Source organism: Chiloscyllium plagiosum, unplaced genomic scaffold (assembly GCF_037043375.1).
Source record: "Chiloscyllium plagiosum isolate Xiang-an unplaced genomic scaffold, Cpla_swu_hap1 HiC_scaffold_6, whole genome shotgun sequence".
NCBI lineage: Eukaryota > Metazoa > Chordata > Chondrichthyes > Orectolobiformes > Hemiscylliidae > Chiloscyllium > Chiloscyllium plagiosum.
This window is the reverse complement of record NW_028270144.1, coordinates 112993753-113021441: the sequence shown is the minus strand read 5'-3', so window position 1 is coordinate 113021441 and position 27689 is coordinate 112993753. Positions and strand designations below refer to the sequence as shown.

At 41.7% G+C, this 27689-nt stretch overlaps 1 protein-coding gene across 4 annotated transcripts in view; it reads left to right on the top strand.

Annotated features, from left to right (window-relative positions):
* Positions 1-27689, top strand: part of oca2 (oculocutaneous albinism II) — a 546847-nt gene that overhangs the window by 251837 nt on the left and 267321 nt on the right. For all 4 annotated transcript variants that reach the window (XM_043692289.2, XM_087987811.1, XM_043692287.2 and 1 more), the window contains one exon: positions 6737-6861. In XM_043692289.2, coding sequence (XP_043548224.1) covers positions 6737-6861 — 125 coding nt within the window. The remainder of the gene's footprint in view (positions 1-6736; positions 6862-27689) is intronic.

The following is a 27689-nucleotide window of genomic DNA, read 5'->3' as shown; positions in this document are numbered from 1 at the left end:
CTGTTAGATCTGGCCAATCCTTTTCCATCACTATTTGAAAACTAATAGAATTATGGTCGCTGGCCCCAAAGTGCTCTCCCACTGACACTTCAGTCACCCGCCTGCCTTATTTCCCAAGAGTAGGTCAAGTTTTGCACCTTCTCTAGCAGGTACATTCACATACTGAATCAGAAAATTTTCTTGTACACACTTAACAAGTTTCTCTCCATCGAAACCCTTAACAATATGGCAGTCCCAGTCTATGTTTGGAAAGTTAAAATCCCCTACCATAACCCTATTATTCTTACAGATAACTGAAATCTCCTTACAAATTTGTTTCTCAATTTCCCTCTGACTTTTGGGGGGGTCTATAATACAATCCCAATAAGGTGATCATCATCCCTTTCTTATTTTTCAGTTCCACCCAAATAACTTCCCCGGATGTATTTCTGGGAATATTCTCCCTCAGTACAGCTGTAATGCTATCCCTTATCAAAAACAACACTTCCCCTCTTCTCTTGCCCCTCCCTTTATATCCTTCCTATAACATTTGTATCCTGGAACATTAAGTTGCCAGTGCTGTCCATCCCTGAGCCATGTGTCTGTAATTGCTAGATATCCCAGTCCCATGTTCCTAACCATGCCCTGAGTTCATCTGCCTTCCTGTTCAGCCTCTTGCATTGAAGTAAATGCAGTTTAATTTATCAGTCCTACCTTGTCCCTGCCTGCCCTGACTGTTTGACTTGCTCCCTTTCCCACCTGAACCAGTCTCAGATTGATCTCTTTCCTCACTATTTCCATGCTCCCCCTCACTCTCCCCCCCCCCCCACTACCCTCACTAGTTTAAATCCTCCCGAGCAGCTCTAGCAAATCTCCCTGCCAGTAGATGCTCAAAAGTTTGAAGCGTTTTGATAGTGTAAGTAAGGAGAAACTGTTTCTACTACCAATAGGGTCAGTAATCAAAGGAAACAGATTTAAGGTAGTTTAGATTAGATTAGATTAGATTAGATTACTTACAGTGTGGAAACAGGCCCTTTGGCCCAACAAGTCCACACCGACCCGCTGAAGCAGACCCAGACCCATTCCCCTACACCTAACACTACGGGCAATTTAGCATGGCCAATTCACCTAACCTGCACGTTTTTGGATTGTGGGAGGAAACCGGAGCACCCGGAGGAAATCCACGCAGATACGGGGAGAATGTGCAAACTCCATGCAGTCAGTTGCCTGAGGCGGGAACTGAGTGATGTAAGAATGAGAGGGAGTAAATGAAGAGAACTTCTTTTGATGTGGTGATCTGGCATGCACCGCCTGAAATGATTTTGCAAGCGGATTCAAAGATAACTTTCCAAAGGGAATTGAATGTCTGCTTGAAAAGAAACTAAATTCTGGGTGATGGGGAAAAGAGCAGGGGAGTAGGTCTAATTAGATAGTTCTTTCGAAGTGCTGGCACAAGCAAAATGGACTGAATGGCTTCTCTCAGGGCTATACAATTTTGTTTACGGCTTTTTTTACACAAGTTGCAATACCTCTACCTGATCTCCTTATTCAGGGAAGTGCGTAAATATGTTTGAAGTGGTTTGGAGGAGGTTTACTGGATTAATAGGTGGAATTAATGGGATACCTAATGGGGATAGGTAGGCCAGGTCGGGCATATCTCTGCTGGAATTTAGAAGAGTGAGAGGTGACCTGATTAAAATGTATAATATCCTGCATGTTGTTGACAAAGCAGTCATGGAAAGGAGGTTTTCTCTTGTGAATGCAGTTTGGGGTCGCCCACTCAGGACTGAGATGAGAAACGTTTTCATTCAAAGGGCTTTATACTTTAGACCTCTGGGCCTCAGGAGTGGTGGAGGTGAGATTATTGAGTATTTTATGAGACAGAGGCGGAGAGATTCTTAAACAAAAACCAAATGCTGGAGAAACTGTGTTCTAATGAAGGACTCGCTGGAGTTGAAACGTTAACTCTGTTTTTCTCTCTGGAGATGCTGGCAGACCTGTTGCATTTCTCCAACACTTACGGTTTTTGTTTCAGATCTCAGGCATTTGCAATTGTTTTATTTTAGTGGTTAGATTCTTGTTAGGCAAGTTTATCTGGTGCAAATGATAATGCAGAATCAGAAACACAAATCAATCAGCCAGGATCTTGTTTAATGGCAGAGCACTCGACGGGCTGAATGGCCTATTTGTTTGCTCGTATGTAAGAGACAAAGTTTCGTGTGTACCTGGATGTAATTTCTGTTGTCTGTAGAGTATTTTCAGATCAATGTCTTTTCTCTAGACTGCTGTACAATGTTTTTCTCTGCTCATTATTTCTATTCTGCCAGTTTTCCCCCTCCTATCATTGCTACAATTCCATTGGTGTTACTAATGTAGCCTAAATAATAAAATGTTGAAGAACTATTTTGTCAAGGCATTGGGTACATGGGACCCATCTACTTCTGCCCTTGCCTAATACATGGCTGGATGGAAAACACTTTTACACAAACATATATACCCTCTGCATCATTAATAAATAATTTGGAATAAGATTCTTTCGATTTCATCCTTTTAGTGCACTCAGCATTGGATTTCTCACACAAGAATCAATGAGTTTGTTAAATTTTGTTGGTAAACTAAGGATTTCAAACTATAAAGATTAAAAATGCACACTAAATTTTGTCTATCAGCAGTTCTACATTTATTGTCCATTGCATCTCATCCTACTGCGTAGAGATCAATATTTTAAGAGTTGGCAGACTGTAATGAAAGTTGAAAAATACTGATTTGTTCTCGGGAAATTGATATGGCTGAGACTCTGTACTTTTTCATTCATTTCTAGTTGTCCATTTGACTGTTTAGCTGCTGCAGTACATATCGTGATGGTATTCAGACAATGCTGTGTGGTTGGGACTTCTAGAATATTGACTTAGTGAGAGTGATTGAATTTAGGTTTATGTCAAAGTGGGGCTGGTGTGCAATTTGTTGAGAATGGTATTCCTGGGACGTGTCTCTTCGTGCTATTTGGGTGGTAGCTAGAGGCACCTGTTGTTGGATGACTCCTTGACACTGCATGCTACATTAACCATCTAGTAGATCTTCTGTCACCATCCACTTTTCTGGTGAGGTTCTACAGGACCTGCTTAGACCAGTGTGATAGCAGAAAATCACTTGCTGGTCTAACAAAAAGACTTAAACATGGTGTAGTTTATTGCATGTTAAGAGCTATGAACAAGTGATGTTAATGTGTTAGAGATTGTTACAGAGGCTATTGAAGACACAGAAGGTAAGACATTCCTTTTCGACTTCCTAAGCTGTTTTTGCCCCCAAGTCTGTATGATGTCATCATCATTGTCATTGGTGTTTAAGACACTCCTTGGCATTAAACCTTTCAGAGACTAACACCACAGGAAGTGTTAATACAGTGATCTTTTGTGGGTTCCTGCTGGTCATATCTGCTGTAGTAGTGAAGAAGTGGGTGGTAATAGAGGCAATTAGCAGGCGCGACTGTTGCATCCTGGATGGTGTGAACGTATCTGAGTACTGATATGGCTGCATTCATCCTGAGAAGTGATGAGTATTTTGTCAAATTCCTGACCTCTGTCTTGTTGTTGTTGAAGCTTTGGGGAGCCAACTGAGAAGCCAACCATGACAGGGTACCCTACCGGTGATGGGCTCTTGATCCCATGTGCTAAGGTGACTGGTTCAGTTAAACGATTAATCAGTGATAAGATATTGATGGCACAACACTCACTAATTTTCATGATGTTGAAGGCTGGGGAAATGCTGTCATTGAGCTACTGTTATGTGAAAATGTAATATTCTACGTGATATGAATATTACTGGCCACTTGTTGACTGAAATCTGGATATTGTCCAACTGCTTCCGTAGGCTGCTGTGGGCTGCTTTATTACTTAACCGTATTAGAGGTAATCATTTGAAATAGTTCTCTGAACTTTCAAAGTGGTCCCTATGCTACTCAGAGACATTGATAAAGAGTTATGTTGCGACTGGGGATGCTTTGGCTTGAAATCTGTAAGTAAAAGGTAATTGCATTTAGCACTGAAGTCTGGGAAGCTTGGCCTGTGAATAATATGAGCCTGCTATCAGCAGTTAGCTTTAATTCAATTCCAATTCGTGCTTTCCAGTAATTAACACTATTACAAGAAAAGGAAAATAATCAACCAAACATGACATAATTGTAATGTCTCTAGTCATGAGACAAAGAGATGGCCAAAAGAAAAAAAAAACTGCATTTTAATTTTCTTATTTCATTTTTGTGTGTTAATTGAAACAAACGTATTCTAAAAACAGCTTCCAGAAGTTTCTGCATATTCTGGAATAGTTTCAAATTGGGACAATAACCCAGCTTTTGGTGGAGTTGGGTATCTCACAGTGCACCCCATTAGTTAGATTTTTCCACTGAACATCCAGCTTGAAAATGGTTTTGCCTGTAAGCTGCTGCTGGAATTGTAAGCTGTGAGGCTTTGCAGATCACTTTATTCCATTTTAGACCAGACAGGTTCAGTGGCATGGCCGTGGCATAGATCTAGTCATTTATAAGTAGCGTCCTGTATTTTTGCAGCAAGCATTTGGGAGGTGGTGGTAATGTTGCTGGTTTAATGATCTGGAGACTCACACTATGCCTTGGGGATTTGACTTCAAATTACATCACTGAAGAAATTTAAATTTCATCATGGCCTTGGACTTCTTAAGCTCATCTCATCCCAGTGATCAGGAAATTGTTATCAATTGTCATGAAAATCCACCTGGCTCACTGTCGTGGAAATTAAATGGACTCGACTCAACTATTAGCAAGAGCAACCAAAAAGCTTTGTTAACTTTTTTTAACCTCTGCATTGCAGAGGGACCACATGCACTTGACAGAAATGCCTTGTGCAAGGGCCCTGAGCATAATTCAGATACTCGTCTTATACTGTTTCTTATCACACTCTCAAGGGCAAAGACTGGGAAAACTCAAGTTATTATTCTCTCATCCCCTGGTCTTGGACATGACAGTTCTTCTGTTTTTCTTTGCTCAACTCTGAAATCAACTGCTCACAAGGCCAGTTTGAATGTTTACAAAGTTCCGCAGAGACAAGCTGTCCCTTGGCTGCAGACTTCAGCAAAGTTGCAAAGTGTCAGAAAGTTTTAAATTTAGTAAAGCATTGTCTTTCAGATTTCGGAGTAAATGGATTTCAGAGTAAATGTTAATTTTGTTAATTTTCCATTACACTCACTAACATCCTTTCTAGAAAAGGAAATCTGCTGTTTTTACTCAGTCTGGCTTATATGTGACTCTAGACCCACAGCAATATGGTTGACTCTAAAGTGACCTGTGAAATGGCCTAGTAACCTACTCAGTGCAAGGGTAATTAAGAAAAGGCAATAAACGACGGTCATGTCAATGATGGACATATTCTCTGAAAGAGAAAAAAAAAAATGTTGCATTTTTATGAAACTTGTAGTTTTATGGTGATTTAGAATGCATGGGGTGTCTCCATCTCACCACAAATTGCTGGCACATTTACCCATTAATAAAACGGAGAATATTAATAAATTTTATTATTACTTTGACAGCAAGATCTGGACCAATATGAATGAGTTATCAGTGAGGCACGTTACACCTAATTAGTATTATGGACCAGACCAAACCACCTCAATATATATTAAGAAGCTAGCCTAAACCTTAACATTTTATTTTAAAAGCAAGTGCCAGGCACTGCATTCCAGACGCAATTCGATTGGTCAAACTACCAGGCTTGAAGCAACGCAAACTATACTCATACACCTGATGAAGGAGCAGCGCTTCGAAAGCTAGTGCTTCCAAATAAACGTGTTGGAATATAACCTGGTGGTGTGTGATTTTTAACTTTATTCATACAGTTTTTGTTAAAAATACAACAAAAGAAAGAAGAAATTGGAATAAAAACTCTATTGGAAAACTTAACAGAGTAATAGCTTATTCAACTACTAAACAGGAACTCTTCCGATTAATAACATCCCCAAAAGACACCCTTGGCATAAGCAAATTCAGTAAACTAGATTGTCTCACATGTAATTCTAGCAGCAGGAATACAACCCCCAGCTTTTAGCTGTAACTGAGAGAAGAAAATTAGCTTCCACATCCATCTTCAAGACCGCACAGCTGCTCCAAGTGAAAAACTAAAACTAAACATTCTGGTTCTGTGATCCAACCCATTCAGAACTGCTTCTATTGATCCAACATTTAGAAAAAAAACCCCAAGACCTTACAAACCATTTAGTGGCTCTGAGTAGGCTGCTCAGCACCTCTCTCTCACCCTTTCTTTCAAACAAAACAGGACAAAATACACTTCGCAAAGCCATAGTATTGTCACATTAGAAGCTGTTATAGATCACACAGTAGCTGTTATATGTTGACCATGCAGTCCTGTATTCTTTTGGTCATTGGACGTGCATTGGTGTTATTGTCTTACCTCACATGTATCCAGAAAGAGCCATATTGCCAGTTTGCTGCTGTAATTTTCATCTGTGTCAGGTCACATGAAAAGTTTAACAAAACTTGTTATTCGTATTGCATCCTACTTTCTTAGAAAATAAGTAATTATGTATGTTGTTCTACAAATTGCTACTGACAAAGACTTTTCTATGCATTTGCAAAATCACTGAAGAACATATTCTGAAAATTAGTTCATTGAAATATAATAATTCATATACATTACAGGGACATTAAAGACAGCACCCTTTTATGGTTCTACAGTGCTGTAAATAAGGAGAATATTTTGTTATTTTCCAGGCTTACCAACTGTCTAGAGGAAGAATCTGGACCATGATCGTCATTCTGTGCCTCATTGCTGCCATTCTGTCAGCTTTCTTGGACAATGTCACCACAATGCTTATCTTCACACCAGTAACCATAAGGTACTTGTTCTGTGCTGTAGTGAAATTTCTTCACTGCTGTAGCTATATTTGTCTATTCTCCGGAGGGGGGAAATGGAGGGGTTGGTGTGGGGCATGGATTTGAGGAGTCGATTGAAGTTTGAATTGGTTAAACAAAAAAAAACTCAAAGATTTGCAAATGCTGGAAACCAGAAACAAAAACAGAAGTTGCTAGAAAAGCTCAGCAGGTCTGGCAGCATCTGTGGAGTGACACAGTGTTAATGTTTTAGGTGGGGTAGGGGGAGTGGAGAGGAATAAACGGTGGGTGAAGATGGAGCCCAGAGAGAGAGAGAAAAACAGTTGGGCAGATAAAGGAATGGTTAAAGGCCAGCCTGGGAGAATGAATAGCTGCTAATGGGGTCATGGGTCGCAGACAATGGGTTGTTTGTGCAAGCAGCCCATCTGATGACAAGGCCTGGTGTGTGGAGGTTGGAGTAAGGACTTGGGAGAAGGTGCTCAGGTCCAACAATTATTGTACTCTACTCAAGTAGTTCTGAAGAAGTGTCACTGCACCCTATACTGCTTCCCCAAAACACACCCTTGGCATAAGCAAATTCAGTAAACTAGATTGTCTCACATGTAATTCTAGCAGCAGGAAGGGGGCTTGGCCCTTCCAAGCAAATTAATAACAATTAGCTCTAATGTGGCAACCTAACACCAAAAATCAGTCCTTTTTTCCCCATATCCCTTCATATCTTGGTGAATAGGAAGCTACCAGTTTCAGATTTACATTTAACAATTGATGTACCATCAATATTGTTTGTGAAAGAGAATTCTAAAGGTCTATCATTGTTTACCCACATTCCTGACCCAACCACCTTTCACCCTCTTGCTTATCAAGCATCTATCTACCCAACCTTAAAAATATGTAGAGACTTTGTATCCACCACCTTTGAAGAAGGGTTCCAAAGCCCCTAATTAGCAAAGTCTCACCCATTTCTGTTTTAAACACACAGGTGCTGATTTTTAAATCGTGACCTCAGTCCTAAATTCTTCCAAAAGAGCAAGCATCTTTTCCATATACCCCTGTAAAGGCTCCTCAGGATCTGATTTCAATCAGGCTTCCAAACTCCAATAGAGACAAATCTAGCTGTTCATATCACAGTTCTCTTTCCTCATAGCATAACATCTCCATTCCAGGTATTAGTCTGATAAATCTTCTCTGAAAACTGTTTCCAACATATTTATGTCCTTCTTTGAATAAGGCAAACAATAATGTGCACAATATTCCAGATGTTGTCTGACAAAGGCACTGTATCAATGAAGTGTAACCTCCCTATCTCTATATTCAATTCCCCTTGCAATAAACAATAATGTTCTAATAAAATTCTAATAATGCTCTAGGGCAGTATGGTCGCTCAGTGGTTAGCACTGCTGCCTCACAGTGCCAGGGACTGGGGTTCGATTCCTGCCTCGGGTGACTGTGTGGAGTTTGCCCATTCTCCCCGTGTCTGCGTGGGTTTCCTCCAGGTGGTCCGGTTTCCTCCCACAGTGCAAAGATGTGCGGGTTGGGTGAATTGGCTGTGCTAAGTTGCCCATAGTGTTCAGGGATGTGGAAGTTAGGTGTATTAGTCAGGGATAAATCAGGGTAGAGGGAATCGGTCTGGGAGGGTTACTCTTCATAGGCTTGGCGTGGATTTGTGTTGGGCCGAAGGATCTGTTTCCAAACTGCGGGGATTCTTAAAAAAAACTTTAACCTTCTAAATGCCATTGAATACAACTCCATCTTATAGGTTAGGTGGGTTGGGTCTGGGTGGGATGCTGTTCGGAGGGTCGGTGTGGACACAGTGGGCCAAATGGCCAGCTTCCACACTATAGGAATTCTATGATTGTATTAAAAAGAAATCCAAGAATGTGCTAGAGATTGCCACTAAAAATGGTGCTTGTTTGAACAGCCAGTGCAGGCACAATAGGCTGGATGGCCTCCTACTGTGCCATAAGATGTCTGTGATTCTATTTTTAAAAATTTGTCGATTGGATGTGGGAGTTGCTGGCTAATTCAGCATTTATTGCCTATCCGTAGTTTCCCCTAGGGGCAGTTAAGAGTCAACTCTATTGTTTTGAGTCTGGAGCCCATAGAGACAGACTAGGTAAGGATAGTGGACTTGCTTCCCCAAAGGACATTAGTCATACAGTCATAGAGATGTACAGGACGGAAACAGATCCTTTTGTCCAACTCGTCCATGCCGACAAGATATCCTAAACAATCTAGTCCCTAATGCCAGCATTAGGCCCAAATCCCTTCCTATTCATATACCCATCAAGATGCCTTTTAAATGCTGGGAACCAAAATGGATTTCTATGACAAGTGACAAATGGAATTGGAGGCCACATTCTCAGAATGTTAGTCCAGATTGCTGGATTACTAGCCAAGTAATATTACCACTACATCACCACCTCCCCGACTCTGATCAAACTGAGAGGGGTACCAGATTCCCTTTTACAGACTTCTGGAAAAATGTTATTTTATGATGTTATAATTTTAAAGGTACTCAGCACTTGCAGGTTGCACCTTTTCTGGTAACCCTGTGATATTTGTTAAATATCAGAGGTCAAATGCTGATTAGACAGAGTCAATTCATATACTTTTTTATTTCAGCTCACGCGCTACAAACTCCAACTCCACTGATTACTTGTTCCCCATAACCGTCAAGTGTTCACCCAATTATCCTTTAATTAACATGTAACCATCGCCTCTTTGCTGTTTCCATTTGGTCTCAGACATCCCTGCGAGACCCTAGATGATAATAATATTACACAGTGTGCTTCTGCTTGTGGATTGACATTAAGCTGAATGGTTCCTGCATGATAATATGTAACTTAAATGGCCAATGTTACAATGAAGCACTTTGTGGTGTAGTTAGACTAAAAACCCACAGTCAAGAAGGAAATGTAAAAACTGCAGATGTACATTGGGCGACTATTGATAAAAAATTGGAACATGTCATGATAAATAATAAAGAGAAATTATTTATCTGTATAGAAGTGAACATTAATTTTGACATTAAGACAATGTATTGAATGTGATGGAGCTAGCACATAGTTTATATTAGGTCATTATGTTTCCACAGGCCAATCTAAGCAAGCATGATATGTAATCAGTTTAAAGCAATTTAATAATCATCGAACGGTTTGTGCAAAGACCATTGTCTCTCATTTGAAGGAAAAATGTTTAGCCTAAAATGTATTAGATTCTGGAAAGGTATGATTCCTTACACTGTGTAAATCTCTCTTCTCTCTAAGAATAGAATTTGAACTACTGTCCTTTATTCAACAAAATTATGTCTAGACATCAGCTCCACTCTCCTGCCTGGACACCATGGTCATCAAATCCCTTGATGCTCAAGCATCTTTCGATTTAATTCTTTGATTTACTCAAAGACAGAACAATCATAGTTCACTGAAAGTTGCATCACAGGTAGACAGAGTGGTAAAGAAGGCGTTTGGTATATTTGTCTTCATTGTTCAGACCATTGAATTTAGGAGTTGGGATGTCATGTTGCAGTTGTGCGGGACATTAATGAGGCTACTTTTGGAGTGCCATGTACAGTTCTGCTCATCCTATCACAGGAAGGATATTATTAAATTGGAAAGGGTACAGAAGATTAACAAGGGTGTTACTGGGACTGGAGGTTTTGAGTTATAAAGAGAGGCTGGATAGGCTGGGACCTTTTCGCTGGAGTGTAGGAGGTTGAGTGATGACTTTAGATGTTTGTAAAATCATGAGGGTCATTGATGAGGTGACTAGCAAAGGTCTTTTCCCAAGGGTAAGGGAGTTCAAAACTAGAGGGCATAATTTTAAGGTGAGTGGAGTAAGATGTAAAAGGGACATAGAGGGTGGTTTGTACGTGGAATGAACTGCCAGAAGAAGTGGTAGATGCAGGTACAATTACAATGTTTAAAAGGCATTTAGACAGATACATGAACAGGAAAGATTTAGACATTTATGGGTCAAACACAGGCAATGGGACTAGTTTGGGAAATTTGGTCAGCATGGCTGAGTGTGTTTTAGTGCTGTATGACCCCACAAGTTCACTGGGATAGAGAATTCCAATGATTTATAATCCTCTGAGTGAAGACACTACCCCTACATAAGAAGTAATTGGAGGAATAGGCAATTCAGCCCCTCACCGCTGAACTCATCTCAATCTCAGCTCCACTTTCCTGCCTGCTCTCCATACCTCTTCAACCCATTACTAATCAAACATCTGTCAATCTCCTCCTTAAATGTACTCAACCTTTCAGCATCTACCACGTTGTGGGATAGTGAATTTCACAGATTCATAACTCTTTGACAGAAATAATTTCTCCTCACTCACCTGAAAATTATGATCTTTCATTTTAGATTGACTTACTCCTCATCTCATTCTTATGAAGATGTGAGTTCTACACTCTCCAAACAAAGTGGTAAACCTATCAGCATCTATCCTGTCTTAGAATTTTATACTTTTCAATAAGACCACAGTTCAATATTCTAAACTCTGGAGAATATGTTCCCATTCTACTCAATCTTTTTGCATAGGACAGTGCTCCCGTTCCAGGAAGTTATCTAATGAACCTACATTTCTTCAAAGGTAAGTATGCTTTTCCTCAGGTGTGCAGGCAAAAACAATCAGTACACCAGGTGTCATTTCATCCAAACCTTAGATTTTTGATGCAAGTGTTTAATAGTGGGAGATAGTGTTACTGGACAAGTGAGTCCAAACCCAATGCTAATATTCCATAGGAAAATTTGGATTCAATTAAAAAAATATTAAAAAGCTAGTTTAATGATGAGCATGAAACCATTATTGATTGTCATAAAAAATAAACATCAAGTTCACTAACGTCCTTTAGGGAAGGAAATCTGCCATCCTTACCTGGTCTGACCTAGATATGACTCCAGACCCACTGCAATGTGGTTGACTTCTAACTGCCCTCTGGATAATAAATGCTGAGACAGCAAGCAAGGCTCACATTTCATGTAAGACTAGAAGATAGGATTTCAAAGCTTTCTGGTGATAAAGGCTAATATACAATTTGCCTTTGTAATTGTGTGCTGTACCTGCGTGGTAACTTACTGTGATTTTGTACGGGATCCTTATATTCCCTCGAATGTTGACAGTTTCTAGTCTCTTGTTTTTACAAGTATTCTACTTATTCTGCTAACAGAAGTGGATAATTCCAAACTTCCCCCCATTATACTCCACCTGTCCTCTTCTTGCTCAGTCACTTAACTAATCTATGTTGTGTTGCAGCCTCCTTCTATCCCCATTACAACTTATGGTTCCGCCTACCTTTATATTGTCAGCAAACATAGATTTCTGTTCATTCCTTCATCCAAGTCATCAATATAGATGGGAAATCGCTGAGACCCAAGCACTGGTCCATATCACATTACACTTACGACACCCTGCTATCCCAAAAAATACACATTTATTTCTACTCTCTGTTTTCATTAACTGATTTTTCTGTTCAATTAACTCCTATCTCAGAAGCTGTAATCTTGTGTAATAGCCCCTTATGGGGTCCTTTTTTATTACCTTCTAAAACCTCAGATGTGCTACATTAATTAGAACATAGAACATAGAACAAAGAACAATACAGCGCAGAACAGGCCCTTCGGCCCTCGATGTTGCGCTGACCAGTGAACTATTCTCAGCTCGTCCCCCTACACTATCCCATCATCATCCATGTGCTTATCCAAGGATTGTTTAAATCTCCCTAATATGGTTGAGTTGACTACATTGGTAGATAGGGCATTCCACGCCCTTACCACTCCCTGAGTAAAGAACCTGCCTCTGACATCTGTCTTAAATCCATCACCCCTCAATTTGTAGTTATACCCCTTCGTACAAGCTGACATTATCATCCTAGGAAAAAGACTTTCTCTGTCTATCCTATCTAATCCTCTGATCATCTTGTATGTCTCTATCAAATCCCCTCTTAGCCTTCTTTTTTCCAATGAGAACAGACCCAAGTCTCTCAGCCTTTCCTCATAAGACCTTCTATCCAGACAATATTCCAAGTGTGGCCGCATTAGCATTTTGTATAGTTGCAGCATGATATTGCGGCTCCGGAATTCAATCCCTCTACGAATGAAACCTAACACACCATATGCCTTCTTAACAGCACTATCAACCTGTGTGGCAACTTTCAGGGATCTATGCACATGGACTCCAAGATCCCTCTGCACATCCACAATACCAAGAATCTTTCCATTGACCCAGTACTCTGCCTTCCTGTTATTCTTTCCAAAGTGCATCACTTCACATTTAGCTGATTCCTTTATATCTGCTAAATACCTACTTCGCCAGTTACACTGCAAAAAACCTTCATTAGGACTAGAAGCACATTTTTAAAGTAAGAGGAGAGAGATTTTAAAAAAGACATGGGGAAAAATGTTTTACACAGAGGGTGTTTCGCGTGTGGAATGACCTTCCTGAGGAAGTAGTGGATGTGGGTACAATTACAACATTTAAAAGGCATTTGGATTGAAACATGAAGGGGAAAAGTTTGGAGGGCTATGGGCTAGAGGAGATAGGTGGGATTATGTTTGGCACAAACTGTTTTGACTGAAGGGTTGTTTCTTTGTTGGATGACTCTCTGTGTCAGAAAACAAATAAAATATTTTCCATAATCCAATGAGAATAAAGGATTAAAAGGTAGAAAATGCTGAAAATATTCAATGAAATCTGTGGAGACAAGGACAGAATTAATTGACAAAACTTCAACTCATTCAAGACCCATCTACTTGTATAAAGTTAAAATCAAGCTCAGTGTTTCAGACCTTTTATTGGAACTTTCATTAAAATAATGCATGTCTTAAAACATTACCATTTACTGTACTAGCAAAATTTTTATTATGATTATGTGACAATGATCTCACAATTTTCACATTCAGAGCAAATCATCTGACTTGCTCAGAAACTTTCTTTAACTGTATAAGTAGTACTTGTGAAAATTCATTTGAAATGTTTCTGAATTCAAAGGCCCCAATGAATATGCTGCATGGGGGTGTACATCATGTTAATGATAATAGACTAACAATGAATTGCTCATCAGGGATTGATTAACTCTATGGGTTTGTTTTTTTTAAAGCACTTTACAAGTTATGAAGCAGACATTACAGCAAAACAACTGTTTGGTGTGGTTGTGTGTGTGTGTCATCCAACCGCATCGCGGTCTAACTCCCGTGCAGAGTCATAACATTGTGTATACATAGCAGTTAGAGTCCTTAAAGGGGAAGTCTCTTAAGAGGATGGTATACATACGACATAGAGTCATAGAGATGTACAGCACAGAAACAGACCCTTCGGTCCAACTCGCCCATGCCGACCAGATATCCCAACCCAATCTAGTCCCATTTGCCAGCATTTGGCTCATATCCCTCCAAACCCTTCCTATTTATATACCCATCCAAATGCCTCTTAAATGTTGCAATTGTACCAGCCTCCACCACTTTCTCTGGCAGCTCATTCCATACACGTACCACCCTCTACATGAAAAAGTTGCCCCTTAGGTCCCTTTTATATCTTTCCCTTCTCACCCTAAACCTATGCCCTCTAGTTCTGGACTCCCCGATCCCGGGGAAGAGACTTTGTCTATTTATCCTATCTATGCCCCTCATAATTTTATAAACCTCGATCAGATCACCCCTCAACCTTTGATGCTTCAGGGAAACAGCCCCAACCTATTAATCTCTCTCTATAGCTCAAATCCTTCAACCCTGATGCCATCCTTGTAAATCTTTTCTGAATCCTTTCAGGTTTCACAACATCTTTCCAATAGGAAGGGGATCAGAATTTCACACAACATTCCAAAAGTGGCCTAACCAATGTCCTGTACAGCTGCAACATGACCTCCCAACTCTTGTACTCAATATTCTGACCAATAAAGGAAAGCGTACCAAACGCCTTTTTCACTATCCTATCTACCTGTGACTCCACTTTCAAGGAGCTATGAACCTGCACTCCAAAGTCTCTTTGCTCAGCAACACTCCCTAGGACTTTACCATTAAGTGTGTAAGTCCTGCTAAGATTTGATTTCCCAAAATGCAGCACCTCGCATTTATCTGAATTAAACTCCATCTGCCACTTCTCAGCCCATTGGCTCATCTGATGAAGATCCTGTTGTAATCTGAGGTAACCTTCTTTGCCATCCACTACACCTCCAATTTTGGTGTCATCTGCAAACTTACTAACTATACCTCCTATGTTCATATCCAAATCATTTATATAAATGACGAAAAGTAGTGGATCCAGCACCAATCCTTGTGGCACTCCACTGGTCACAGGCCTCCAATCTGAAAAATAACCTTCCACCACCATCCTCTGTCTTCTACCTTTGAGCCAGTTCTGTATCCAAATGGCTAGTTCTCCCTGTAATCCATAAGATCTAACCTTGCTCACCAGTCTCCCATGGGGAACCTTGTCGAACTCCTTACTGAAGTCCATATAGATCACATCTACCACTCTCCCCTCATCAATCCACTTTGTTACTTCGTCAAAGAACTCAATCCAGTTTGTGAGACATGATTTCCCATGCACAAAGCCATGTTGACTATCCCTAACCAGTCCTTGCCTTTCTAAATACATGTACATCCTGTCCCTCAGGATTCTCTCCAACAACTTGCCTACCACTGACATCGGGCTCACTGGTCTATAATTCCCTGGCTTTTCCTTACCACCCTGGCACCACACTAGCCAATCTCCAATCTTCCGGCACCTCACCTGTGACTATCGATGATACAGATATCTCAGCAAGAGGCCCAGCAATTACTTCTCTAGCTTCCCACAGAGTACAACTGATCATGTCCTGAGCATTTATCCACCTTAATATGTTTCAAGACATCCAGCAGTTCCTCCTCTGTAATATGGACATTTTTCAAGATGTCACCATCTATTTCCCTATAGTTTATATCTTCCATGTCCTTCTCCACAGTACACACAGATGCAAAATACTCATTTAGTATCTCCCTCATCTTTTGCGGCTCCACACAAAGGCCGCCTTGCTGATCTTTGAGGGGCCTTATTCACTCTCTAGTTATCCTTTTATCCTTAATGTATTTTTTAAAAACCCTTTGGGTTCTCCTTAACTCTATTTGCTAAAGCTATGTCATATTCCGTTTTTGCCCTCCTGATTTCCCTCTTACGTGCACTCCTACTGCCTTTATACTCTTCTAAGGATTCATTCGATCTCTCTCCTGTCTATACCTGATATATGCTTCCTTCTTTTTCTTAACCAAGCCCTTAATTTCTCAAGTCAACCCGCATTCCCTACACCTACCAGCCTTTCCTTTCACTCTAACAGCAATATACTCTCTCTGGACTCTCGTTATCTCATTTCTGAAGGCTTCCCATTTTCCAGCTGTCCCTTTACTTACGAACATCTGCCCCCAGTCAGCTTTTGAAAGTTCTTGCCTAATATGGTCAAAATTGGCCTTTCTCCAATTTTCTTTTTAGATTAGCTTACTTATAGTGTGGAAACAGGCCCTTCGGCCCAACAGGTTCACACCGACCCGCCGAAGCACAACCCACACATTCCCCTACATTTACCCCTTTACCTAACACTACGGGCAATTTAGCATGGCCAATTCACCTGACCTGCACATCTTTGGACTGTGGGAGGAAACCGGAGCACCCAGAGGAAACCCACGCAGACACAGGGAGAACGTGCATCTCCACACAGTCAGTCGCCTGAGTCGGGAATTGAACCCGGGTCTCTGGCGCTGTGAGGCAGCAGTGCTAACCACTGTGCCACCGTGCCGCCCACAAATTTAGAACTTCAACTTTTAGATCTGGTCTATCCTTTTTCATCACATTTTAAAACTAATAGAATTATGGTCGCTGGCCCCAAAATATTACCCCACTGACACCTCAGTCACCTGCCTTGCCTTATTTCCCAAGAGTAGGTCAAGTTTTGCACCTTCTCTAGTTGGTACATCCACATACTGACTCAGAAAATGTTCTTGTACACTCTTAACAAATTCCTCTCCACCTAACCCTTTAACACTATGGCAGACCCAGTGTATGTTTGGAAAGTTAAAATCCCCTACCATAACCACCCTATTATTCTTACAGATAGCTGAGATCTCCTTACAAATTTGTTTCTCAATTTCCCTCTGACTATTGAAGGGTTTATAATACAGTCCCAATTAGGTGATCATCCCTTTCTTATTTCTCAGTTCCATCCAATTAACTTCCTTGGATGTATTTCCAGGAACGTCCTCCCTAAGTATAGCTGTAATGCTATCCCTTATCAAAAACGCCATTCCCCCTCCTCTCTTGCCTCCCTTTCTATCCTTCCTGTAGCACTTGTATCCTGGAACATTAAGCTGCCAGTCCTGTCCATTCCTGAGCCATGTTTCTGTAATTGCTATGATATCCCAGTCCCATGTTCCTAACCATGCTCTAACATCTGCCTCTCTTCCAAAAAGAATGTCAACTATTTATAATAACAATGTGTCTATTAGTTTCTATAAAATAAGAATAATGTGCTAATGCACCCAAATCTTGTGATTGTGACTTTGTCTAGAGTGCTGTTGATCAGTAACATAATCTCTCATTCCTGTGTGTGTTAAGGATCTACATGATGCAACAGGAGAGGGAGGTGTTTGGGAAACTGGAGCAGGCCTGACTTGTCCTTAGTCCTATCTCTCCATTGCATTGTGATGTGTATGAGTCAGTAAATTACTATGCAATAGTCTGCCATCATGTGCTGTGCTGCTGTTGGAATGATTGCGCCTGCATTTGACAATCAGATTTTTAACTGTGCGAATGACGTGTTAAACCAGATTGTTGGACTTATCATAATATGGAAAGAAGTAATGCAATTGAGACACCATTTCTCACACATGTCATACAATGGCTTACCAATCAGTTATGGATGATAGCATTGCTGACCAGGAAACTTACCCACTTTTCCACCTTGCAATAAACATATTGGAAGGACTTACAGGGTGGCAATCAAAGTTTTGAGCATGTTACTAAAGTACTTTTTATGACCATTAAATGTTGAATGAGATTTGAACTTTCATGGACAGGGATACTACTGTCCCTATTATGCATTTGGAAACTTCTACCTCAGAAGGCAGTAATGTGTGGTGTGGGGATGGGAGTGAGGTTGGTAGCGATCAATAGATATTTTTAATGGGGTGGTAGAGAGATTTATTTTATTAAGCAAGCAGAACAAAGGTGATCAGAGCTAAGTGGGAATGTGGCATTCAAAGTATAAACTGATCAACTATGATCTTCTTGAATGGTGGAGCACTTCAAGGGGAAGATGGTCTCTTTGTGCTATTTTGTAATGGGCATTTTATGTTAACTAGTTAAAAAGATTGTCACAATTACACACACAGCCCACTCTTCTGAAGATGCAGTAGCTACGGAGTGAATGAATTGATCACTGCTGGCTGAAGTCTTTATATAAGGAATCCAATGGCAAATTTATTAATTATTGTTAATGCTTTGAGTCCAATATGACTGCGAAGACTACGAATAGACTCAAAACATAACACTTTTTTCCTCTTCACAATTGTTGCCAGACCTTTTTGTTTTAATTTCCGATTTTCAGCATCTGCACTTCTTTGCTCCTGTTATTAATTATTGCTTCTTTATTAACACACCACAATCGCACAATTAATAGCACCTCGTACTGCAATACATTCTGCTACACGCTCTATTGTCTTTTGGGAAATGAGATATTTGAATATATGTTATTAATTTCCGTAATGAGAAAATCCACAGACAGAAAGGAATTCGTGCAAGCCAATAACTCAGCATAGTTGAGCTCTGTATGAAGTGAAAATAGGACTTAACAGAAAAGATCAACAGTCAACAAGGATAATTTATGGTTAGACTCCTTGCAACATTGACAAAAGCTAGCAGCTTTGAATAACAATCACTGATGAGCTCATAACTTTAACAATGTAATTCTTGGTTTTCATACATTCTTATTATCCTAAGTTACATAAAATCTAATGGAAAATTCAAACACAAAACAAGCCATTCAGCCCACTGTCGGTGGTTATATTTCCCACTACTCTATCGATCTCATCTCAGCTTTTTGGGTAAATCTTTCGATATCTATTTCTCTTAAATTGTCATTTAGTTTTCTTCTGAAAGCATCTCCACTATCTGCCTTGAATGTTTCCTGCAGTTGTCAGTTCCATATTTTCACTACTCTGAATAAAAACACTTTGGATCTAACTCACCAGATTCTCCTGTATCTGTACAGGGCCTTTATTTTTTCTGAGCAGTCTGTGTGGGATCTTGTCAAATGTCTGAATAAAATCCAGACATCCCACCAACATCTGTTCACTACCCTCATCAATCTTGATTCTTTCTCTTCAAATAAATCAATTTAAGTTAGTATGATATGACTATTCCCTAACAAAAACATGCTGACTATTCCTGATTAATTCATATCTCTCCAAGTAACCGTCAATCCTAAATCTCAGTATTGATTCCAGTAATTTGCCCATCACTGAGGTCAGATTGACTGGCTTATAATTATTTGACCTATTACTTTTTGCATAATAGTCCAACATTTGTAGTCCCCCAGTTTTCTGGTACCTTGTCTGTGTCTAGTAAGGATTGGAAAATGACCCTCACAGTAACTACTAATTCTTCACTGATTTCCTTTAACAGTCAAGGATGTAATTCATCCTGCTCTGGTCATTTATCTTCCTTAAGGAAATTCATGCCTCCAGTACATCCCTTCACATTATGTTTATTTTATCTAGAAATAGAAGAAAAGTGGACTCAAAAAGATATCTTTGTTTTTCTCCACACAATTGTTACCAGACCTGCTGAGTTTCTCCAGCGTTTTCCGTTTTTATTTTATTGCAGCATTTGCAATATAGAAAATAGAACATAGAACATTACAGTGCAGTACAGGCCCTTCGGCCCTCGATGTTGCGCCAACCTGTCATACCAATCTGAAGCCCATCTAACCTACAGTATTCCATGTACGTCCATATGCTTGTCCAATGACGACTTAAATGTACTTAAACTTGGCGAATCTACTACCATTGCAGGCAATGCATTCCATACCCTTACTACTCTCTGAGTAAAGAAACTACCTCTGACATCTGTCCTATATCTATCACCCCTCAATTTAAAGCTGTCCACCCTCGTGCTCGCCGTCACCATTCTTGTCCACCCTATCTAACCCTCTGATTATCTTGTATGTCTCTATTAAGTCACCTCTCAACCTTCTTCTCTCCAACGAAAACAGTTTCAAGTCCCTCAGCCTTTCCTCGTAAGACCTTCCCTCCATACCAGGCAACATTCTAGTAAATCTCCTCTGCACCCTTTCCAAAGCTTCCACATCCTTCTTATAATGCGGTGACCAGAACTGTACACAATAGTCCAAGTGCGGCCGCACCAGAGTTTTGTACAGCTGTAGCATAACCTCATGGTTCCGGAACTCAATCCCTCTATTAATGAAAGCTAAAGCACTGTATGCCTTCTTAACAACCCTGTCAACCTGGGTGGCAACTTTCAAGAATCTGTGTACCTGGACACCGAGATCTCTCTGCTCATCTACACTACCAAGAATCTTACCATTAGCCCAGTACTTTGCATTCCTGTTACTCCGACCAAAGTGAATCACCTCACACGTGTCCGCATTAAACTCCATTTGCCACCTCTAAGCCCAGCTCTGCAGCTTATCTATGTCTCTCTGTAACCTACAATGTCCTTCCTTGCTATCCACAACTCCACCGACCTTAGTGTCGTCTGCAAATTTACTAAACCACCCTTCTACACCCTCATCCAGGTCGTTTATAAAAATGACGAACAGCAATGGACCCAACACCGACCCTTGCGGTACACCACTAGTAACTGGACTCCAGAATGAACATTTCCCATCAACCACCATCCTCTGTCTTCTTTCAGCAAGCCAATTACTGATCCAAACTGCTATATCTCCCACAATCCCATTCCTCCGCATTTTGTACAATAGCCTACTGTGGGGAACCTTATCAAACGTCTTGGTGAAATCCATATACACCACATCAACCGATCTACTCTCATCTACCTGTTTGGTACCTTCTCAAGAACTTAGTAAGGTTTGTGAGGCACGACCTACCCTTCACAAAACTGTGCTGACTATCCCTAATCAAATTATTCTTTTCTAGATGATTACAGATCCTATCTCTTATATCCTTTTCCAACACTTTACAAACAACTGAAGTAAGGCTCACTGGTCTATAATTACCTGGGTTGTCTCTATTCCCCTTCTTGAACAGGGGAACCACATTTGCTACCCTCCAGTCTTCTGGCACTATTCCTGTAGACAATGACAATTTAACAATCAATGCCAAAGGCTCGGCAATCTCCTCCCTGGCTTCCCAGAGGATCCTAGGATAAATCCCATCCGGCCCAGGGGACTTATCTATTTTCACACACTGCAGGATTTCTAATACCTCTTCCTTGTGAACCTCAATCCCGCCCAGTCTAGTAACCTGTATCTCAGTATTCTCTTCGACAACATTGTCGTTTTCTAGAGTGAATACTGTCGAAGAATATTCATTTAGTGCTTCCCCTATCTCCTCTGACTCCACACACAACTTCCCACTACTATCCTTGATGGGCCCTGATCTTACTCTCGTCATTCTTTTATTCCTTAACTACCTATAGAAAGCCTTAGGGTTTACCTTGATCCTATCCGCCAACAACTTCTCATGTCTCCTCCTGACACTTCTGAGCTCTCTCTTTAGGTTTTTCCTGGCTACCTTGTAACCCTCAAGTGCCCTAACTGAGCCGTCACATCTCATTCCAACATAAGCCTTCTTCTTCCTCTTGACCAGAGATTCCATTTCTTTCGTAAACCGCAGCTCCCGTGCTCTACAGCTTCCTCCCTGCCTGACAGGTACATACTTATCTAGGACACTCAGGAGCTTTTTCTTGAATAGGCTCCACATTTCTAATGTGCCCATCCCCTACAGTTTCCTTACCCATCCCATGCTTCCTAAATCTTGCCTAATCGCATCGTAATTGCCTTTCTCCCAGCTGTAACTCTTGTCCAGTGGTATATACCTATCCCTTTCTATCACTAAAGTAAACATATCAGAATTGTGATCACTATCACCAAAGTGCTCACCTACTTCCAAGTCTAACACCTGGCTGGGCTCATTACCGAGTACCAAATCTAATGTGGCTTTGCCCCTTGTTGGCCTGTCTACATACTGTTGAAAAATGTGGTGCTGGAAAAACACAGCAGGCCAGGCAGCATCTGAGGAGCAGGAGAATCGATGTTTTGGGCATAAGCCCTTCTTCAGGAATCCTCGGATGCTGCCTGGCCTGCTGTGTTTTTCCAGCACCACATTTTTCAACTCTGGTACTCCAGCATCTGTAGTCCTCACTTTCTCCCTGTCTACATACTGTGTCAGGAAGCCCACCTGCACACACTGGACAAAAACTGACCCATCTGTAGTACTTGTACTATAGTGTTCCCAGCTAATATTTGGAAAGTTGAAGTCCCCCATGACAACTACCCTGTCTCTCTCACTCCTATCGAGAATCATCTTTGCTATCCTTTCCTCTACATCTCGGAACTATTCGGAGGCCTATAGAAAACTCCCAGCATGGTGACTTCTCCTTTCCTGTTTCTAACCTCAGCCCATACTACCTCAGTTGATGAGTCCCCAAACGTCCTTTCTGCAACTGTAATACTGTCCATGACCAACAATGCCACACCTCCCCCTCTTTTACCATCTTCTCTGTTCCTACTGAAACATCTAAATCCTGGAACCTGCAACAACCATTCCTGTCCTGCTCTATCCATGTCTCCGAAATGGCCACAACTTCGAAGATCCAGGTACCAACCCATGCTGCAAGTTCACCCACCTTATTCTGGATGCTCCTGGCGTTGAAGTAGGCACACTTCAAACCAACTTCTTGCGTGCCGGTGCCATCTTGCGTCCCTGAAACTTGATTTCGGACCTCCCTACTCTCAACCCTTTCTATACTCAAACTACAATTTTGGTTCCCATCCTCCTGCTGGATTAGTTTAAACCCACCCCAAAAGCCTTAGCGAATATCCTCCCCAGGATATTGATACCCCTCTGGTTCAGATGAAGTCATCCTGCTTGTAGAGGTGCCACCTACCCCAGAAAGAGCCCCAATTATCCAAGAATCCAAAACACTCCCTCCTACACCATCCCTGTAGCCATGTGTTCAACTCCTCTCTCCCTATTCCTCGCCTCACTAGCACATGGCACGGGGAACAAACCAGAGATAACAACTCTGTTCGTCCTAGATCTAAGCTTCCACCCTAGCTCCCTGAATTTCTGCCTTAAATCCCCATCTCTCTTCCTACCTATGTCATTGGTGCCGATGTGGACCACGACTTGGGGCTGCTCTCCCTCCCCCTTAAGGATCCCAAAAACACGATCAGAGACATCACGAACCCTGGCACCTGGGAGACAACACATCAAATGTGAGTCTCTCTCGTTCCCACAGAACCTCCTATCTGTCCCCCTAACTATGGAGTCCCCAATGACTACTGCTGTGCTCCTCTTCCCCCTTCCCTTCTGAGCAACAGGGACAAACTCTGTGCCAGAGCCCTGTGCCCCACTGCTTTCCCCTGGTAAGTCATCCCCCCCAACAGTATCCAAAACAGTATACTTATTGTTGAGGGGAATGGCCACAGGGGATCCCTGCACTGCCTGCCGGTTCCCTTTCTGTCCCCTGACTGTAACCTATCTGCCTTTTCTTGTACCTGAGGAGTGACTACCTCCCTGTAACTCCTCTCAATAACCCCCTCTGCCTCCTAAATGATCCAAAGTTCATCCAGCTCTAGCTCCAGTTCCCTAACGCGGTTTTCGAGGAGCTGGAGTTCGGTGCACTGCCCGAAGATATAGTCAGCAGGGACACTAGTGGTGACCCTTACCTCCCACATTCTGCAGGAGGAACATTCAACTGCCCTAACCTCCATTCCCACTATTCTAAATTCCCAAAAAGACTGTTGAAAAATAAGGAATAAAAAATAAACTCATTACCTTACCAATCTGGCTCACAGAACCTTTTTCTTTGGTTAGAGGAGGAGGATGGGTGGGAGACACTACCCGAGTAGTATTTCGGGTAACGCAACCACATAAATATGTGATTTCCCAGAAGTGCTTCGCTCCTCCCTCACACCTCTCACCGTGGGCGGCATGGTGGCACAGTGGTTAGCACTGCTGCCTCACAGTGCCGGAGACTCGGGTTCAATTCCCACCTCAGGCGACTGACTGTGTGGAGTTTGCACGTTCTCCCCGTGTCTGCGTGGGTTTCCTCTGGGTGCTCCGGTTTCCTCCCACAGTCTAAAGATGTGCAGGTTAGGTGAATTGACCATGCTAAATTGCCCGTAGTGTTAGGTAAGGGGTAAATGTAGGGGTAGGGTGGGTTGCGCTTCGGTGGGTTGGTGTGGACTTGTTGGGCCGAAGGGCCTGTTTCCACACTGTAATGTAATCTAAAAAAAAATGGAGGCCCGACTCCTGAGGTAAGTCCCTTTTAATGCGGGAAAACTCACCCTTCCCGGCAGCTCTCGCTTCACCACTTCTTCTCTCCTCGCCGCTCTGGCAAAATCTATTATGTTCTATGTTCTATGGTCAGCTGGTAAATCAGGCACAGCAATGCCAGATGGAACATGATCCTGAGAAGTGTGAAGTGATGCATTTTGCGATGTCTAATAAGAGAAGGACATCCACAATGAATGATATACCCCCAGGGAATACTGAGGAACAAAGGGACCTTGGTGCACAAGTCTATAAATCCCTGAAGGTGTCAGCCTAGGTAGACAGGTTGGTGAATAAGGCATACAAAATGCTTGCCTTCATTAGCGGGGTCATAGAACATAGAAGCAAAGAAGTCTTATTACAACTTTATAAAGCATTGGTTAGGCCACAGTTGGAATACCGTCTGCAGTTTTGGTCATCACACTATTGGAAGGATGTGATTGCACTGGAGAGGATGCAGAGGAGATTCACCAGGATGTTACCTGGGATGAAAAGTTTCAGTTATGAGGAGAGACTGGATAGGCTGGATTTGTTTTCTGTGGAGCAGAGGAGACTGAGGAGGGATCTGATTGAGGTATACAAAATTACCCGAGGTCTAGACAGAATAGATCATGAGAATCTTTTCCCCAGTTGGACAGACATGGCTAAGACTAGAGGACACAAGTTTAACATGATATATACGTGTTTTAGAGGAAATCAGAGGAATAATCTTTTCACCCAGAGAATGGTAGAAATATGGAACATGCTGCCCAAGAAGGCAACATTCATAACGTTTAAGAAATATCTGGAGAAGAGTATTGAAAATGCCATCTCTGGCCTAACCAAGTCCAGGTAAATGTGCAGTGTAGTGTTTGTTAGTTGGCATAGACATGGTGTATTGAAGGGCCTGTTTCTATGCTGTATGACTATATGACACAAAACTTACCATGTCCATCTCTGTTGGCTCAACCCTTTCTTCAGCCATCATCTTGCTCTTACTGTACTGATAAAGCATCTTTGGATTTTCCTTAATTTTACTGGCCAATATTTTTCACATACATTCTTTATTTTCCAAATTTCCTTTTGCATTTAACCCCATACTTGCTCCATCTTCTGTGCTTCCTAAAGTCTTTTTTCAAAAAGATTGTCATAAGCTATATTTTTCTTATTCTTTTGTGCCACCTAATACTCTGGATTTGATGGTAATATGCTTTGTGTGGCCGTGTGTACATTGTGCCCATTTAATCACTCTTTTGAATGCCTCCCACAGATTTGCTATTGACTTTCCTTTGAGAAACTACTACCAGCTCACTTCTGTTAGATATCTCTCAGCTTTTTAAAGTTTTCCTTCACCCAATTTAGAAAATTTGCTCCTGTTCTATCTTTGTCTCTTAACGCTGCTGAATCTGACTATGTTATAGAACATAGAACATAGAACATAGAAGAATACAGCGCAGTACAGGCCCTTCGGCCCTCGATGTTGCGCCGATCCAAGCCCACCTAACCTACACTAGCCCACTATCCTCCATATGCCTATCCAATGCCCGCTTAAATGCCCATAATGAGGGAGAGTCCACCACTGCTACTGGCAGGGCATTCCATGAACTCACGACTCGCTGAGTAAAGAACCTACCCCTAACATCTGTCCTATACCTACCTCCCCTTAATTTAAAGCTATGCCCCCTTGTAATAGCTGACTCCATACGTGGAAAAAGATTCTCACTGTCGACCCTATCTAAACCCCTAATCATCTTATACACCTCTATCAAGTCACCCCTAAACCTTCTTTTCTCCAATGAAAACAACCCCAAGTGCCTCAGCCTTTCCTCATACGATCTTTCTACCATACCAGGCAACATCCTGGTAAACCTCCTCTGCACCCGTTCCAGTGCCTCCACATCCTTCCTATAGTATGGCGACCAAAACTGCACACAATACTCCAGATGCAGCCGCACCAGAGTCTTATACAACTGCAACATGACCTCAGTACTCCGGAACTCAATTCCTCTACCAATAAAAGCCAGTATGCCATATGCCTTCTTCACCACACTATTTACCTGGGTGGCAACTTTCAAAGATCTGTGTACATGAACACCAAGATCCCTCTGCTCATCCACACTACCAAGTATCTGACCGTTAGCCCAGTACCCCATCTTTTTATTACTCTTACCAAAGTGAATCACCTCACACTTAGCTACATTGAACTCCATTTGCCACCTTTCTGCCCAGTTCTGCAGCTTATCTATATCCTGCTGTAACCTACCACATCCTTCCTCACTGTCTACAACTCCTCCGACTTTCGTATCATCCGCAAACTTACTCACCCAACTTCTAACCCCTCCTCCAGGTCATTTATAAAAATGACAAACAGCAATGGTCCCAAAACAGATCCTTGCGGAACACCGCTAGTGACGGCACTCCAAGATGAACCTTTGCCATCAACTACTACCCTCTGTCTTCTTCCATCCAGCCAATTCCTAATCCAAACCTCCAACTCACCCTCAATGCCATACCTCCGTATTTTTTGCAGTAGTCTACCATGGGGAACCTTATCAAACGCCTTACTAAAATCCATATACACCACATCTACTGCTTTCCCCTCGTCCACCTCCTTAGTCACCTTCTCAAAGAATTCAATAAGGTTTGTGAGGCACGACCTGCCCTTCACAAAACCATGCTGACTATCCTTGATCACATTATTCCTATCCAGATGTTCATAAATCCTATCCCTTACAATTCTCTCTAAGACTTTGCCCACAACAGAAGTGAGACTCACCGGCCTATAGTTACTAGGGTTATCCCTACTTCCCTTCTTGAACAAGGGAACCACATTTGCTAGCCTCCAATCTTCTGGCACTACTCCTGTAGACAACGAGGACATAAAAATCAAGGCCAATGGCTCTGCAATCTCTTCCCTTGCTTCCCAGAGAATCCTAGGATAAATGCCATCAGGCCCAGGGGATGTATCTATTTTCACCCTTTCCAGAATTTCCAACACCTCTTCTCTACATACCTCAAAGCCATCCATTCTACTTAATTGTGACTCAGTACTCACATTGACAACAATGTCCTGTTCCTGATTGAATACTGACGAAAAGTATTCATTCAGTGTCTCCCAATCTCTTCAGCCTCCACACGCAACTTCCCACTACTATCCTTGACTGGACCTATTCCTACCCTCGTCATTCTTTTATTCCTGACATACCTATAGAAAGCCTTAGGGTTTTCCCTAATCCTACCAACTAAGGACCTTTCATGTCCCCTCCTTGCTGCTCTTAGCTCTCTCTTCAGGTCCTTCCTGGCTACCTTATAACTCTCAATCGCCCCAATTGAACCTTCACGCCTC